General features: G+C 34.8%; 1 protein-coding gene across 2 annotated transcripts in view; it reads left to right on the plus strand.

Annotated features, from left to right (window-relative positions):
* Positions 1–18,720, plus strand: part of LOC145687991 (putative G-protein coupled receptor Mth-like 1) — a 199,732-nt gene extending 181,012 nt beyond the window's left edge. For both annotated transcript variants that reach the window (XM_081761644.1, XM_081761643.1), the window contains one exon: positions 17,985–18,720. In XM_081761644.1, coding sequence (XP_081617770.1) covers positions 17,985–18,297 — 313 coding nt within the window. In that variant the 3' untranslated portion in view covers positions 18,298–18,720. The remainder of the gene's footprint in view (positions 1–17,984) is intronic.
* The last annotated feature ends 1,151 nt before the right edge of the window (positions 18,721–19,871 follow it).

The following is a 19,871-nucleotide window of genomic DNA, read 5'->3' on the forward strand; positions in this document are numbered from 1 at the left end:
TCTATACGGTGTTTGAGTAACTCCTAAGTATAATCTAAAAAGTAAACACACATGTCGTCGCGACCAACCTGCTGGCGTAATCCACTGCTTTGTCGTAGGTCTTGGGAATATTGCCCAAAAGTGTTTACCTTCACGATATCTATGTTGTTCTTGATATCGTCGCCATTTTTTCAGTCGTTGTTTTTGAAGTTGGGCGTGGAGGCTCTCCGTTGGAATCGAGATGTCAGTGATGTGGTCCAGATGTGTACTTTCCTTTGCGAGAGAATCAACAACCATATTGCCATGTATTTCAGTGTGGCTAAATACGTGAAAAAATATGACACTGTGTCCTTTGTCCGTGAGGGTTGTGACCTGTTGTTTAATATTACCGTGAATCCATGTCATTCGGTTAGAAAGGCCCGTGGTTTGGAGGCTTGTTAAGGCGCTAAGGCTGTCGCTACAGATTCCAAAACTTTGGTAGTTATGTTCTATGGCGTGTCGCAATCCCATACGTATAGCCCATAGTTCAGAGTGGAAAATTGACATCTGATTTGGTAGTCGTCTTTCAACTTGCAGGGAATGGGGTATGTATATACTCGCCCCTGTGTATTCCACTCCTGCTTGCATTCGTTTGGAAGCATCTGTATATATGAGGATGCGATGAGAATGGTTTGCTGCCATGTAAGATTCCCATCTGGGGGCATATTAAGTTCGTTCGTTTGTTAGTAGGAATCGGTAGTTCCAGTGTAGCTGATTGCAATGTAGTTCGATATTGAAGGTTATAGCAGGGTAGACGAGGATTCCGGTATATTGCTTGTTTCCAGCGTCTCAAGTTTGCATATGCATGATATAACCATGGAAGTCTCTGTCGATACGGTAATGCTCTCTGTCTGTTGTGCGTGTAGAAGAGTTCGAGTTTCGGAATCACTGTGGATGTAGTTGTTCCTAATCTTCTCATGATGAATCTCGATTCATAGTACTCCATTTGAACTGCGAATGGAATTGTACCTGCAGCCTCTAGTAATGCGTTAGTAGGAGCGGTTTGCGGTAAAGAAAAAATTGTACGGAGTATGGTAGCTTGAAGCCGCAGTGGTATTTGGCAAAGTCTCACAGGCGTAGGTGCGAGCAAACAATCTCCGTATAGAAGAATGGCGTCCACACATTGTTGAGAGATGCGAAGTAATGGGCCTACGTCCGTCCCCCATTATTTATTATTGACACTTCGTATGATGTTGATATACGGTCGTATCTTCTCGTGTAGCGATGTTAGTTGTAACTTCCAGTTTAATCGCTGGTCAAAGATGATTCCCAGATAAGTAAGCTGCGAACATATAACAGATGGTCATCAAAATAGCTGAGAATTCGAACGTGTTGCCTCAGTGCGTTGTGGAATTTTAACATATATAGGTTGAAGAGCAGTGGACTGAGACATGATCCTTGAGGGAGTCCCTGATTTTCCCTTGATATTTAATGCGAATCTTGCGGTTCACTAACCAATTGTGTACGTACCTGATAAATATTGACGGCATGTTGGCCTTGGTAAGGTGGTATACCAGTCTATCGAGGTCTATACGGTCATATGCTCTATCAAAATCCAATTTGATAGCTGCTACGTATTGGCGGTGTTGGTATGCTTGCCAAATTTCTAGTAGAAATGTAGCTAGGGCGTCTAATGTAGCTTTACCTTTCCGCGCGCCAATGATTGTGGCGGGAAATGTGTTATAATATTCGGTACGCCATTCCATTTTCGTAGTATGATTTTTTTTTTTAAACACTTTGCTGATACATGGAAGCAAAGTTATAGGCCGGTAACTATTGGCCTGTCCAATCGGTTTGTTATGTTTCAAGATCGGGACTACTATGTGTTGCTTCCAAGTCTGGGGTATATGGCCGGTGGACCATATGTATTGGAAACCTTGTAGTAATATCGGATGAATTTGCGCGGGAAGATCCTGGATACGCTGATTCGAGATTTTATAGGCTCCTGGGCTGGTGTGTCGTCCTCTTGGTATCGCTTCTTCTAGTTCCTCTTGGTAGATGTTAGAGATGGCTGTCGAAGGTGAGGAAGAAGAAAGGTGAGATAATGTGTCAATTCTCGAAAACAAGACTGACGGTGCTGTTAATTGTATGTGGAATTCCTCCAACCAAGAGGGAGTATATTGAAATCCAGAATGTGTGTGACGTTTTGCCAGAGTATTCTTAACGTATTTCCAAATGGATGTGGCGCTAGTTCCTTCTTGAGGCTGTTACAGAATTTCTGCCAGTGTGTTCGGCGGTTCCTCTGTATTTGTTGTTTGAATTGCGTCCGTGCCTGTCTCGAGCTGTAGTATGATTCCGGAGTTCTATCCTGGAAGTATTGTTTCTGTGCCGCTCTGATTTTGTTGAGCAATTTTTGACATTGTGTGTCCCACCACGGATATGTATAACGTTTGGTGCTATCCCTTCTGATGTCCCGTTCTTTTTCTGCCTGTTGCACCCCTGTTGTTATGTGCTCCGTATCCCTCGTCCCATTCTAGGAGATGCGATATGTGGTGTTGTAGGTTTAGTGACGGAGCGGGGAGATCTGGGCTTGGTAATTGGTGCTGACGTGGAAGGTCCCTGGAAGGGCAAAGGTGCGGGAGGCGGTATATTGCTGGAGGTGAGATTATGAATGAGGTTAGCGGGGCTTTGGTTTGTGAGCAATTTTGTAGTAGGAATTCTTTTCTGAGCTTCATTATAGGTTATCTTTTCCGTCGCCATTAGTTTATTTTTTATTATTTTTTGATGTCGTTTCCTCTCTGGGCATTGTAAATCAGTGGCCGAGTGTCCGCTTCCACAAGTGATACATTTGAGTGCATTTGTGCAAGCTTGTGCATCGTGTGGGCCTCCACATCGATGGCATAGCTTCTGCTTCGATCGGCACCCACTCTGGAGATGGCCTAGACGATGACAGCCATCTTTACATTGTTTAACTATTGGAATGTGTGTGTATATAGTATGATCTGCGTGATATAAAGAACAGAAATCCGGGAGGCGTTGCGTATCGAAAGTTATGGCTACTGATTGGGTAAGATGTATTTCGGACTCTATGCGTTTATTGATCCTTCGGACATGTAAAACGTTGGCGCGACACTCGAGATGTTCTAATATTTCGCCTTCAGTAAATTCGTGATAAACCCCGTGAATAATTCCGATAGATCTAGTTGTGTAATAGGGCAAGAAGGCCGACCAACCATGGAGTTTGAGTAGATCATGATTGAGGAACTGATTGGCCTGGTGTCCTGTATAAAATTCGATTTTTATTAAATTCTTGCCGGTGGGAGTAAATGTTTTAACTCCTGCCACTTTGTTTTGAAACAGTATTTTCCCTAGTACTTGAGGATGTTTCCTGACGGTTATGTTGTTCTCCTGATTAGCCTCCGGTACCACGTGCACAACGTATGGAGGGACATGATGTGGTAAATATAAATTTATGGGCGGTGTTGAGTTTACTGTGACTTCTTTGGCCACCGGAATGGATTCTCCCATGTGCACTTCATTTGAGGTATGATCGAGTGGAACAGTGGGTAACGAGGGGGGAAAGGGATCACCTGACACCTCCGCCATTATGCGGGGTGGTTAAACACTACCTACACTGTTTGCAGAGTTTTCACTTGGCACTATTATTGATAATTGATACACTAAATTATAAGATTCCACACTTATAGCACTACACAGATATGTAAGCATTCGAGTTGTATGCGTAAACGGTGTTCGCTGTGTTCACTATCGTATCTTACTAACTCCTTGTAGTGAGTTGTAAACGATAATTTTGTATCAAAATAAATTCTAAGATCTTTAATTGAATTAACTTCGTCGAGTTGGTAATTGTCAATTGAGTACATGTAATTTGCTGTATAATTTTTCTTCCTTGTGTAAGAGAACTTTACATTTGTTTATATTTACAGTGAATGAATTTCTAGCACACCAAGCAAATATGTTATTAATGTCTGACTGTAATATTATTTGGTAATTTTCGTTATTAATTGTTCTATACAATTTTAAATCATCAGCAAAAAGAAGATACTCAGAATCTTTGACTACGTCTGGCAAACCGTTAATCATAATTAAAAATAACAACGGACCAAGATTAGATCCTTGTGGAGTTCCTGGAGTAGCAACGAATTCTTGAGAAACTCTATTATTGAAAGATACAAATAAATGTCTTTTGTTTAAGCAGGAGCAGAAGAACTTCAGTAAAATTTTTGAGAAACCAAAATTGTACATCTTTTTTCATTAAAATCTCGTGATCTACTCTAACAAATGCTTTTGCAATATCCATATATATCACATCCATACGTCTATTTGCATCTAACTGATCATAAATACATTTTACAGAACTTCATAAATTTGTTATTGTTGATCTTCCAGATACAAAACCATGTTGTAGCTGCGATATTTCCAATTTAATATATTCATAAATTCTGCCATATAGAATATACTCAAATACTTTAGCTAACGAATTAATAATAGAAACCGGTCTGTAATTTGAAATTACGGATGAATTTCCTGATTTTAAAATAGGAGTAACAGTAGATACCTTCCATCTACTTGGGAACTCAAAGCCAGATTAAAAATAAACATTAAGTGTGGAGTTACTTCAGCACAAGCCTTAATAATATATGGCGGAATACCATCTGGACCAGCCGATCTTTTAGGTTTCAACTTTTTCTTAATAGTACTTAGAACTTCTGCACTAGTTATTGACCCAATATTCAGAATGTCAAAGTTCAAATCTTTACTTGTTTCAGAGAATTTAATTTCCTCGGCATTATATTTAAAATTAGATTTCACAAGAACTGAGGAAAAATAGTGAGCAAAACCATTAGTAGTTTCCACATTTGAATATGAGAGATTTTCTAAAGTATAAAATGTTTGTAAGTTACGAGAAGTTTTCATATAATAACATAATTCCAAAATTTCTTGATATCTTGTTTTATTCCATTTTCTAAATTATTATGAAAGGCGCGAAACGCTGTTTGAGTACGTCTCTTAATATCTGACCGCAACTCTCTAAATCTCTAATCATGATATTTAGAATATTTACGCTTTCTCGCACATTTATCCTTTATTCTTATGTCTTTAATTAAATCTTTGGCGAACCATGCCGGATATTTTGACTTTGATACATATTTGCATTTTGGAATACATTGGTCGAAACAATTATACAGATATCTATATAAATAATCCACAGCTTTATCTACATTATTGAACTTATGTTGATGTCCCCAATTGTAGTCTCCTATTAGTCTATAAAGTAAAAGGAAATCGGCTCTTTTATAATTGTAATGTTCTTTTTTGAATTATTCTTGTACTCTACGTTCAGTGTTTAAGGAAAACACAAGATTCAGACAAGGGTGGTGAATATCCTCAATAACCAAAGGAAAACTATCTCTTTCAATTAACGTCCTAAGATTACAAAGTCTAATGTTCTATTGTTATCATTCGTGACATTATTGTATGATGTTAAATTTAGCAAATTTGCAAGATTAGGTATTGAGCGACATGAAGTGGAGCACTTCATGAAATTATAATTTGTTCGATTTATTTCATTTAAAGTAAATTCACCTGAGATAATACAGTCTGATGATACGACATCTATATCACTTTCTAAATAATTAATATAATCCGTATAAATGGTTAAAGGACTGGAAGGAGTAATATAAACATCACTTATAAATATAGCTCCTGTTTGAGTAAACAATTTAATAGTCAAAGTTTCATAATTTGATGAATTATAAATAGAGTGAAGTTGAACTCTATAACAAGTTTTTACAGCTATCAGTGTACCACCTCCTGTAGCCTTATTTGTTAAAGTGAGAATTCTATCGTTTCGGAATACTTTATATCGCTCATCAAATAATTCACCATCTTTAATGTCTTACGACAATAATGTTTTAGATAGTAATATGAGATCATGTGAACAACCCAGCAAATTCTGAAAAAAAAAATCTGCGGTTTTGGTTCTAAGTCCACTTACATTTTGATAATACACATTTAATTCATTATTACCTACGTTTTTCATTAACATTCTTACAATTTGTCAATATCTTGTTCACAGCTCAAAACAATTACAGGTGAATTTTCATTCTTTCTAATTTTTATGCGGACCATTTTGTCAGCCCATAGAAACTTATAATTCTTATCACGTTGAATGACTTTAGCTTTGGCGAATATAATTCGTCTTGGTGCGATCAGTGACTGGTTTATGTATATTGGGTTATTCGCAGTCAAACCTAAATGAATGATAGAAAGATTTGTTTTAACACGCCTTCTTTGTAATAAAGACTCTTTATCAGTTCTGCGCACAAATTTGACTATTATACCCAGAGTTGGTCTATTATTTACTTTCGGTAATCTATGACATGTGTCAATCATACTCTCATTAATTTCAAAATCCAAAGCTTTGCCTACATCAATTACTTTTTGTACCACATTATCGCTTGATGTTACTGGAACACCGTAAATTTCTAACGTATTAGGCCTAGAATACTGTTCAATTTCGTCATTTTTCATTAAGAAAGTACACTAATTTCTTAACTTGAGTATTTTCACTTATTAGGTTATCAGTTTGAATTTGTTGGCTTTAAATAATCTGTTGTTGATTCAAAATCAATTTGTTGTTGTCTGCGAGCTTTTCATAACAGTTTTCAAGAGATTTGCCAAATCATCTTCTATTTTCTTTAAACTTTTTAGTATGTCATCCTTAAAATGATCAAGCAAAATTTAAGTCTTCTCTCAATAATACATCCATATTAGTCTTTTCAGTATTCACCTCACTATCAGACATTTCACGAATTTGTCTACGGCTTGACATACAAACATTGCACAACCACGGTTTTCCACTTTTATGCAAATTCACACAGCCAGTATGAAAGGAAATATGACACTCTTCACAATTTATTTTATTTTTAGCAGTTCTTGAGATGGGGGAGGAACACTTTCCACAAATACTCATGAGAAACGACCACAAGTGGCAAATGGCAATTTCATCGTCCACATAGACAACCGAGCTAATGTTGTGACCACATTCTTGGCTGACCACGTTATTTAACTTGTGCCACACCCATTCTATTCATCAGATTTAGCCCTGAGTGACTTCTGTTTGGTCTCAAAGCTCAAGAATTCTCTTTGTGGACACTACTTTGCTAGTAGATCATCCCTAGGAAGTGCTATTTTCCAGTATCTGAAACATACCCCCAAAGATGACTATGCCACACGCTACACAAAGTAGACAGAGTGATGGCAACTGTATATCAATAAAGAGGAAGAAGTTTGTTGAGAATTAGACAGAAGTTTGTTCCCTGTATTTTCTTGTTCTTGGAAATTACAAAGAAACGTCAGTACTTTTGCTGTGTACTTCGTACATCATTTAAGTACATTAGCAACACAACCCGTAGCTCTACTAAAACAGGAAGTAGTTGAAATTAACTAGTACTTCCGGTTTCAATATTGATTTTCATAGAGCAAAAAGGGGAAAACGGTAAGAGATGTCGAAGTGTTTTTTGCAATTGACACAGCATCCCAAAAATAGGTTCTCTCTTCTAAGTTAACAATCTATTCAAATCGAAAGTGGTTGAAATTAAACCACTTCCGGTTACGAGATTTGTTACCATAGAACAAAAACAGTAAAGAAGTAATTACTTTTTGATATGGATTCAGCGTCCAAGGAATAGGTTCTATCTTTGATCTTATTATTCTATTACAACCAGTAGTTACAGAAGACTATTTCAAGTTTGAGTATTGAATTCGCTTAGTTTGGAAGTCTACCGTAGTTGTTGTTGACAACGAATATCATAGTTTTCAGCGCCATAAAAATTGTTTGTTTTATTATTTTTTTTTCGAAAACTACTCATGTGACTTCGCCCCCAAGCATGTAATTTTGTTTGGGTCTGTACAAACTATTGTCTGATATATGTGTTAATTATGATCAAGCAAAAATGAAAGTTTAAGAGTTCATCATAATTTTGGGCTGTACGTATCTCATTTGGGGTTTTATATCGCCTTGCTACTTTCATATCGAAGGGCTTCATAATAAAATACTTCATTATCAGCCTTATTTTAATAGGAGACGTATCAATCTTCAGGGTCGAAAAGAAAAAAAAAATTCTCGAAAACTACACATAAGCTTCTTTTTTACACACACCTATATCATTTTGTTGAGCTAGAAGCTTTCAAAGTGTGGGTGTGGAGAGGAATGGAAAGAATTAATTGGTCGAGAGGAAAACGAATGAGAGGGTGTTAGAAATGGTAGGGGAGAAAACAATTTTAGATATTATAAGAGGAGGAAGAGAAAGTGGTTGGAACATTGCCTAAGAAGAAATTGTATCGTGAGAGACGTGCTAGAGGGTATGGTGGCAGGAAATAGAGGGAGAGGGAAGCTACAATTAATGGATGGTATAAAAACAGAAAGATCATACGTGAAGACTAAGAGGTTAGTGGAAGACCGTGGAGCATGGAAGCTTTCCAGTTGCAGCAAGTGATCTGTCAAGAGCAGAATACCTGTAATGATGATGATCATAATGAGATCTGAGATCTACCGCGTGGTTTAGATTTCATCGTGGACATTTTTATTTATTTATTTATTTATTGAAGGCTAATAATACTGTAGAATTTATTCGCAGTCCTTCACATTTTGTTTCTGACTTTGAAATGCGATATTCCCCTCTGATATTTCACTAGAAGCTCCAAAGAATACTTGTATTCTTATACTGATCATAACAGCCTGGTTCTCTGCTTTAACCAAAAAGGTTGTATCCAACTTAATCTCATATTTAGGGCTCTGCGGTGATTGAAAATTATCGAATGTTTCGAACGGAGTCTTCTAATGTTTAAGATAAAACTTGAACATTACGACAAAGCGATGACAATCGGTTGGAGCTTAACAAAATGGGATTGTGAAGAATTATTTATAAAATTCAGTGGGTAGAACGGAAAATCAATGCAGAAACTCCTTAAGAATAGTAGGGGAAAAAATGACAATGCAAAAGATAGTTCAAAGGGGACACTGCTCAAAGAAATTGTGTTTGATACGAGGAATATGGGAAGGAAAACTAGAGAATGAAAGAAATAGATGCAACAGATGAACGATGCTAAATGTCAACAAGGGAAGATCATGATGCAAAGTGCGTCATTGAAATAGGGGTAGGGGGCAAAAGGATTAATTTTTATTCAAGTTTGCAGTATGAGACATGGGAACGGGTATTGGAGATCAGAATGATTGAAAAAGGGTTACTTTTACGGAGACACGTGCTGAAGTATGACCGATATTTCTTGTTTAATTTGCGTCAAATCCCATTGCTTTTCACCTTTTCCTTACTTGTTTGTATGGTTTAATAATGTGGTCTCTCGACTATTAAATTTTTATCTTTTTAGAGGAATTAAAATTTTAAGATGAAAAGTTAATATAGAAATACTATATTAATTTACTTTGTGGTTTAATTGTTAAGTACATGACATTATTTGTGCAGCCATTTTCAAATACGGAAAAAATCTCTCTCTCCCTAATTTAATTATTGATACTTCAACATAGTAGGAATGTCAATGATTCAAAATAACAAATGATTTCATATGGAGATAAATAAAAACGGGAATAAAGTATATCTAATCTTTAATGAAGTCTCAATTATTCATTTTTTTTTTTTTTTTTTTTTTTTTTTTTTTTTTTTTTTTTTTTTTTTGTGGGATGGGGTGGATGAGAATATATACATGAAAGTAAACTGCACAATAATATTAATCTGAAATTACGAGAAACAAAATATTCATATCAAAGCAATGGTGTACTCAGAAATAAATCAAGAGAGCTCAAGGCAGATTTAAAACTCAATTGCATTTAATATAAAGAAAATAATTGAGAACATTATGACTCCCAATAGCGTTCTCGCTCCGACGCTCCTTTCGCAAAATTAAATAAAGTGTGCAAGGAAAAAATCTACTAAGGACTATTTCGCAACCTTTACTGAGAGATTTTCCATGCTGCTTCTTCCAATATCTAAGGAATTGTCAGGTAATTGTTTGTATCTTTTAAAGGTTGTTAGAATTCAGAATTTTAAAAACATGAACACCAACATCGAAAAATTGGAAGGTCATTTCATTGGATTGTTCATATATATATACTAGTCCAATGAACTTTCAGAGCGACAAAGCCAGTTGTAAGCGATTTTGAACTTCCATGAAACAGATCGTCACCGTTAGGCAGTGCTGATTCCATATACGCGTAATTCAGTAGGGACTTTGCCATTATAACCTTTTTTATACTTTTTTATTCGCGTCAAATTAACGTGCAGAAAAGATGCTTAAAATTCCTCACAATATCCTAATCGGGAAAAACATTTACCAGCCACACTAATGTTGAGCTTAATCATATGTCAGGGGGCTGATTAGTATGAGGTATACAACTACCTTTCCCATCACCTTTTACTGAGAGATCTTAAAATCATCTACAAGAGACATATCCTCAACCTCCACATCTTTAGAACGAGAACTGGTCCGTTCTAAGAACCTGCTCATCTACCAAAAAAATGCCACTAACCTATGCAATCCCGGCGGAAGCTTATGTGGTTCGGATTCCATGTTATTCAGGAGGTCCACGTCTCATATAGCCTCGCTGCTGAACGGGACGTTAAACTCAAAATCAATTCAATTCAAACTTATGTAAACCAGTCCTGTATCCGATTACAGTTCGATATTCTGATAGTCCTCTAGAAAACACACTTTTTATCATTCCGGTACTTGTAATTCTTTCAACCTAATGTTTAGCCTTAAATGAACCCAGAGGCAAACCATTCATGAAAGCGAAACTACTCTTTCAATTGGCAACAATTATCATCGATCCTACAGTTACGTTGAAAGTCACTATCTCAGACGAACCATAAAAACACTATATTTGACCACACCTTCTGCTTAAGCATCCTGAAAATCATTTCCTCAGTTATTTTTAATTATTAATATTTATTGTCAGTTGCTTCGTTTACTTATATATTTTTATTCAGTTTATTTATATATTTTATTCAGTTTTTTTTTTTCTATAGCACGCTCATATAATTTCTCTTCATTTATCAATAATTCACTTTCTTGCACACTTATCGACGCACACTTTTGTTAATTTTATCTTCGTCTACTAAACTCTGTACTTCGTCTTCTAAAATCATCATGTAGCCTTGGGCTCCAACAGGATGGCTATGTTTTAACTGTATTGTAGTAAGTAATTCATGTATATATAAACAGCGGAAATAGAAAATGAATTAGTTTCCAGAAAATACTAAAATATTATCTCACACACTAAAGAAAGTACACTACAAACGTTTTCGCTAAAATGCTTCATCACAGAGAAACGTGAAAATAAAAGTAAAGTAAATATAGAAAATAGTATGAAGCGTCAGTATAATCATTATATATATATATATATATATATATATATATATATATATATATATATATATATATATATATATATGGAGAAAGAAAAATATTTCTATGTTTTAGACACTCTAGTAAGAATCAAATACTATCAATAATAATAATAATAATAATAATAATAATAGAATTTGCAGATTGTGCCGCCTCCACTGGTATTTGCTTTCCTGTCTCCTCGTTTCTCACAACAGTCTAGCATAGAACTCGAACATAAATAAAACGTGAATGGACTATTTTGAGGCAGACAGAAATACACGCCAATGCCACTCGGAGCCGTAGACAAACTTAGGATTTAAAAAAAAAAAAAAATAAAAAAAAAATAAAAAAAAAAACCGAAATATGATGAAGGTAATAAACTAAAAAGATATCACTATAATTAGCAGGAGCTTCAACCGATATGGTAATTTGTTGCTGGACATTTATCTTTCCAGTATTCTTAAGAGTATCTTTTCCTTACGAGTGTCACATAAGGTGACTACTACGCTAATATATGTGCATGAGTAGCATACGTAAAAATGGGTTTCCGTCTTTTAAACACCCCTGAAAAGATATTATGAACAAATACCATTTTCCAAATTATGATATGTATACAAAAATCCTGAAACGACATGAACTTGAGCTTGAAGCCCCTCCCACCACGATGAGGTTCTGCGTACACTACTGACTGCAATCATATACGCAAATGGAAAAGGGGGCGTGCAGGCTTTCTTTATAGTTAACGAAACTTATACAATTTTTGCTGCATGAAAAAAAATAAATAGTATCCAGGTTACCAATTCTGCCGGAAAAGCACTACACTCCAAGACAATTCGCTTACGCAAGTGTCTTTTGTATCTAATATTTACACTGTATAATTTGACATTCAAGTATAATTTGGCCTGCAAAATAAATTGGATATAAATCGAGGGATCGGGAAATCCTTCACGGGTTCCCTGCAACAAGAAAAGAAAGACAATACGTGAAAACTGAAGTGTTGTAATCTGCCTATGGAGCGATCCTTTTTGCCTACCTTGTGGACTTTGCCACCATGAGAATCAAGAAGTTTTCATGTAAGAATCATACTGCTATAAATCAATAGAGATAATAATAAACTTGTCCATTCTATATACAGAACTCATGAAGAGTATCGAAGTTCACATGTATTTTGAAGTCAAAATAGCAGTTCATCATACACAAAATAAAAAAAGATATATGTGTTTAAATTTCAATCGTTTAAAAAAATCATTTCTGGGTTGGGCATAAGAAATCCTACTCCCACCCCTTTTGGGGTGGAATTTACGGTATTGTGGCAAGTGAATAAGATATTTGTTTTGTGCATTAAAAAGCCCCCACTTAGCAAACTGTATAAAGATTCTGACGAAATATGTAATAATATGAGGCGCCCCGGGTAGTAAGGGCGCACTCAATAAAGGTTTGTTATGGAAAAAAATACATCTTAAATTTGCTTCATAAAGGCAAACTCAACAAAAATTTCCTCCATCAATTAGTTACATTATTATTGTTGAGATTTCTGTTATTATTATTACTTTGGGTAAATAATAACATAATCCGATGTTTAGTTTGTCCTTACTGTCCGAAAAGCCCTCTCCTCGCATCTTTAGGATAATGCTCTCAAAATATATGTAAATGAATGAAAATCGTCAAAATGTTCTTACATACGAAATTTCGTGCTTTTATGCCCAACGGCTCAGAAGTTTCTTTCCCTTGTGTCTCCCTTTATTAATTTTCCCTTCTCTAGGATAAATTTCTGGAATTCGTCTGAATGAATATGATATTTATTGATCGTGTATTGAAAAGCTCCAATATACCCATATTTTTGTACATATGCACCCGGAAAAATTCCTCCTTCCTTCCGTTGCGATCGCAATATTGAATTCATTCGTTTTATGTATATCAGAAAGTTCGCATGTACCAAACTTGGTACCTTATGTTGAATAATTTAAACACAACAAGCAATCAAAATAGTGTTACCCACGCCTAATAGTATTATCTTTTATATATATATATATATATATATATATATATATATATATATATATTTTTTCGCTGTTGGTAAAATTCATGAAGTCAGCGTTCTAAAGACGAGTATTTTTCAAGGGAGAAAGAATTATGCAAATTAGTTAAATTGAATATCCGGAACATATTCTCTTTGTCATCAGTGGAATCATTTTAGACTTTGCCAAAATGGAGTAAGATTCTCCACTGATGTAATTGTTTAGTGCTTTTTATCTTATTAATATACTATTAGTGCACAATCTATTAAATAGTATGGATTTCTCAGACTCAAAGGAGCAATTTTCCCCTGCCCTGTCCAATATTAAACAGGCTCAGTGCTTCACAATATCTCGAAAGGAAATCAAACTCTCTTTCATCCTCAGTATTTCCCTTTGATAAGATCGTATATATTTAAATCTCAAATATTACGAAATTCATCCCTATTTATGAATATGCTAAAAAGTATTTGCACATTTTATTACATTTCATAAATATACATTTTTTTTTTCAAGAGTAACGGCACTGAAAAGTTTAAAACGGCGAACATTGAAATTGAAAGTATTTTTTTAGATATTTTAGGCTACTCTAATACACTCCAACTTTTTTTCTCTTACCGAGTGGACGAGGGATTGCCACATGAATTCTACATTCTCTTTTTCTCTAAGAAGCATTGTTACAAACTTTGCTTGATTTTTAGTACTTAATTTCTGATTAAACTCTTTAAGTGATATAAGCCGTTTTCCTTTGGATTTATAAAAGAGTGTATTTCTATTGTAAGTGGACATTTTTATGCCACTTACTTGATTTATATTAATAATGATTTTTTTTTTTAATTTGTACTTTTATATGATAAATATACATATACAAACGTATAAATATTAGGTTTATTCCCAGGCCTGGGTGTTTAATATATATTAAGTGTAAATATGAAACTAATCATTTATTTCATGTATATATGTATATTAATCTGAATATTGTATGCAAACTGTATATATTTTTTTTAAGCATTTCAGCTCATATAGATAAAAATGAATCTTTTAGTTTTAAAGATAGATAGAAACACTGGTCCATTAGAAGCTATAGTTTTAGTCCACATGTGTTGCAGAGAAACGGAAAAATATAGGAGGGGAGGTAGTTAGCGTCCTTCCTTTTTTCAAAGTTAACGATCTTTTCTTTCTTTTGACTAGGGAACTTTTCGTAATCAGATTCTGCAACGTGTCTCCCGATTCGTATATAAGCGATCCCTGTTCTCTTGGTCAGGGTTGTTCTTTCAGAAACCATTTCGATCACATGGCTTCATAAGGTCTTCGGTCCTGGGTTAACGTGGATCAACCACTTTTGTTTTTAAGTCAACTTCGAGGACTTTTTTTCTTTTTGTCAGGGCTATGCAGTGAAAGGCTTGCTGGTTAGATGGTCTTGCGTACGGCCAAGTAGGGAGATAGGATACCTAGTTTAATAATTTAAAATGTTAACTTTTTCTTAAGATATAGGAATTTTCGATTTTCTTAAGTTTGTTCCCCTGCTAGGAATTATGTTTAACTATTTAGGTGAGATTTTATTAAGGTGAAGGTTTGTTAAACCTTTGGTTAGGTCTTATGAAGGATATTCCCGGACTCAAACGCTTTTGGGTTCGATCTATTTTATGGTTGAGAATTTATTTCTCAGTTTTTACATGTTGTACAGTTTTCCTGACTTAACCTGTGATAGGGATTGACCCTTGTAAAAGGGTCAAGTTTTCTGGTCTCATTAGTGAGGGACCGATGGATAGGACACGGCCTACTTTAAGGTCCATTTTCTTGTCTCATAATGAGAGACTGTTTCTTACCTTCTCCTCACCTATATCCTCATAAAGAGTTTTAGCTAGGCATCCCTAACACAGTTTTTCTTGTATACGAGGATTCTGTGTAGCTAGGACAAGCTTATCAACAAATAAGAGAATTGCTTTTAAATTTAAGGCTAAGATGAGCTGTTGCATCAGTGAGGACAACAAAAAGCTTATGCCACAGGACCTACTACATTTAAGGAATTTTAGATGATTAAAGAATTTACATTAGGTATGTACTGGCTCGGAGTGAGGGCCTATACAGATAGAAACACTTCAGAGTTTGCAGTGAAGACTCTGGGGGAATAACTCTGCGTGTGCGATTATGAAAAACTTCTAATACGTTTATCTATCTTGTAAATAAAAGGATCCTCAAAATAAGGTGTTTTGTCTTTAAAATAAAAAAGTCCCTGAATTCGGGAACAAGAAACTTCAGTTAAGAATACCCCTAGATAGTAAACTGAGAAGTACGTATATGTAGAGATATTAGATAATATTATATACGTATTAATATAATTTTTATGTGTAGTATATATATATCGAGTGAGTATTGCCTGAAAGAAAGGGCCGAATCGATAAGTAGGCCAGGTAGTTTCATATGAAAAGAAGAATTGAAGATTAATTAGATAGTTACGAAAAGATATACTACACTATTTATTATAAAAAGTAAATATTTCATATAAAGATCATATTCCGCGGATGAAAGTCGGGACAGAAATGACAAACCCGTGACACGAGACATTCTAGGACAAAATCGGAGCTCTCGAGGCGAAATACAAAGTGTTATCAATTATATTATCATATAATCCGAACTACGATTGATTAGATCTTAGTGGGAGTACGTGTGGTTCCTATTTACAGGGACGTTAAAACAAAAATACATAGTAGTCAATGGGGGGGGGGGATGAATCAGAAAATGGAACCAGAAATGAACAAAAAAAATTGAGGAAGGATGAAAGAAAAAGAAACGAGAAAAAGAAGAATCAGCGTTAGAAATATAAAGCTACAGCAAGCGTTCGGTTACTTTTTCTTTGAGGAGCTTTGTGTGGAGGAAACAGTGGAATGTCAGGTTAAGAATGGATATTATTGTAACGGACTTATTATTGTAACCGAGTATTTCGAATTCCATCTAGCTCCATACTAATCTCATGGACTATAAATGACGATCGATAAACCTGTTCTATCAGATAGACTCTCAGGTATAACTTAAGAAATGCCCACAATCACCAATAATATGAGCGTGGCAACATAAGTTTTAGTCGCACGTGTTAAAGAAATTTTCAATTTCGAACATTTCTAACCACTCCAGTCTTACAAGGAATGCATTAGCCGAATTACTTGCAATACATGGTGGAGAATAGGCGAGATATCCTTGAAAAGTCAGGGAATTTGAAATTTCTAGAAAAGTTACGGAATTCTTAGAATTTCTGCTACTAGTCAGGGAAATTTCAAGCTTTCGGAAACATAGTGCCGTTCCGTAATAGTGTGGACATGTTTTCGTTATAATTTTTTCTCATCTTTCTCTACAGTATCAAACATGTTATTTCAGAAACAGTTTTCTACTGCTCCTTTAACTTGTCATTTGGAACAGACAGCAGTTGACGGAATAATAAAAGCAAAAAGTTATGTGGAAAGAAAGTTTCATTAACATTTGATTCAACAGAGAAAGGAACGCAGATATTGTAAAATATTTTACAAGACATTATTGGATATGTACTTTTTATAGTAGTGGATATTTACTACTTTTTATAATAGTTGAGGTCATAATGAAAGGAAGATTATTGTATTTGAATGAACAGAGGAAGGAAGGTAGATATTGTAAAATCTTTTTCAATACTTTGTTTTTTACTCGAGATTTCTTCATAGTTTGTTATTAAAATACTAGCATATCCCCATTTTGTTGTCCTAACAAACCAATATATGTTGTCAGTAAAATAGTTTAGAATGATCGAGCCCCTAGTGTGATAACCACAGTATTTTATGTTCCCCCACCATTACGAAATCCTGGCTAAACGAACCAATATTTGTTGTCAGTAAAATGATTCAGAACGATCGAGCCCCTGGTGTGATAGCCACAGTATTTCAGGTTATGGACCCTCCTTTACGAAATCCTGGCTACGTGCCTATAGCTTTGCACACTGAACTTATTCTGCATACCTGATGAACTTTTATTCATAAAAGAGATTTCAGCCTACTTTGTGTTGTAAGCATAACAAACAATATATTAAAATAAACAGATATATTTCGGTAGTGTTGTTGAATTACTATTTGCAACACTGCATTTGACGTATCTCATGTCGACTTTTCAGTAATTCAATGCTTATATCCATGTAAATTTCGAGGAAAGATTTTTTTTTCCAGTAAGTAAAATACCTAAGCGAGTGATAAAGCTCTTTAAAGGAGAACTACGAGTTACTGCGGTACTGTTTAAATCACTGAATGTTGAATGTGAACTAGTAATTGGAATTTTCTAATCCACAGAAAAAAATCACTTTTTTTTTTTTGGTGGAGCGTGCTGACTTTATTGTACATACATTAGCGACATCTGGTAGTAAAATATAACTTTGTGCTCGTTGGCATATATTTCCTGTCTTTAAGCTATTGCAAAATTGAAAGTTTTATGGATTTTTAAATATTCACGCATCCAGTTATACTCTCATATTATTTAAATTTAAATGAATAAGAACACACTTTTATACTTGTTTCCGCTCTATTAAATAGTGGTTTGCTTATTAAGATGTATCTTTACTTCCAGCACTTCACTGGTGAAGATCTGTCTCAAGTTATTCGTTGTTATGGGCATCACGTGGGGCTTGGATGTGATTTCGTGGATTGTTGGTGGACCCCAATATATCTGGTATCTTTCCGATGTTCTTAATGCTCTACAGGGTGTCCTCATATTTTTCGTCGTTGGATGCCAGCCTCAAGTTTGGGCTGCCATAAATAAATTGCTGTGCAAATCAGGAACAGGAGAGACAACACAACCTATTTCTTCCAGCCTACATGCTGCACCGTCACTTGGAGAGTCTACTGGCACTTCGTCCCGGATGATTGAAACGACTTGTTGAATAAATCGAGATGCGGAACATTTTAAGCATTTAGACAGATACTCATTTGTAATTTTATATGTATTTTATTTATGTAGCTTTATACATGATATTTTAGCTGACTCGTTGTGACAGGTCTTCAAGTGAATCTGTTCCGTCAAGACACATCTTTCAAAGTATGGCTTTAAACTACATGTTACATTGAATTTTATTGTACTTACAAATTTTTCACGACAAAGATTTAATTTTTTAATATATTAATTTAGGGATGCTTTTATAATACAGTAATCCTGCAACTACTCCCAGAGTTGAGTAGTTAAAGTTTAATTACTTAACAACATGTGTGCCCAGGATTGTGAATTCAGACTTTTCAAGCTTTATACTATGTTAACATGATGTAAGATATTTGAAATTTTAATAAAGTGTACTTATATCCCAGTTCAATAGTGATAAATTTATTTCGAATTCCTAGTAAAAAGTGTATATAAATCAGGCCGGAAGCTAGCAGCATAAGATAGGGGAGGAAATCCAATTTTCTAAGTATCACAAGTGTTTTGTTGAATGTTTATTTTTTAGGGTAGCACAATATTTGTGAAAACTCGACGCCCTTTATCTTCCGCTTCTGAATTGAGGAGTAGAGGCCTGCCAGAATATAAATATACAAGTGCCATTTATTTGCTAATGAAATGAAAGCATTAAGTCCTTTCGCCGAATGCTTAAATGGTGAGACAATTGTACTGACAAAATATTATTATTATTATTATTATTATTATTATTATTATTATTATTATTATTAACAACAACAACAACAACAACAACAACAACAACAACAACAACAACAACAACAACAACAACAACAACAACAACAACAACAACAACAACAACAACAACAACAACAACAACAACAACAACAACAACAACAACAACAACAACAACAACAACAACAACAACAACAACAACAACAACAACAACAACAACAACAACAACAACAACAACAACAACAACAACAACAACAATAATAATAATAATAATAATAATAATAATAATAATCTCTTATAAATACTTGAGAACTAGCACTCTTTTCTTTTTATATTTTCCTTCTGTATGCTTCTCTCTAATATAATTTTTGAGACCAATTTTCTCTATCCTGAACAAGTTCTCACTTCTGCTTTTTACGTTCTGTAGTGTATTCTATTAGTCCTTTAGTATTAATCAGACGTTACCACAAAATTACACATGGAACTCCTACGTGAGTCAACCAAATATTTTGATTTCTTGATTTTCATGTATTTGGATGGATGGATTAAAGTTTAGCGTTCCTTTTAGCTGCGAGGCTATATGCGACTCGGATCTACAGCTTAACCGGAATTAAAGCAACATTGGATTTTAGCAGAATCTACTAATCTATATATATAAAAGAGAACGCACAAATCCTTTGTGAACTCATCACGCTAATACGGCTGAACCAATTTCTTTCATTTTTGGGGGGTTATTAGGATTTGGACCCTAGATGGTTTTTATCATATCACTTTAATTTTTAATTACCAGTGTCTTGAGATAATTGACCATTCAAGTGTCCATACGTACAAATCCTT

Source organism: Thermobia domestica, chromosome 6, assembly GCF_964235325.1.
Source record: "Thermobia domestica chromosome 6, izTheDome1.hap1.1, whole genome shotgun sequence".
NCBI lineage: Eukaryota > Metazoa > Arthropoda > Insecta > Zygentoma > Lepismatidae > Thermobia > Thermobia domestica.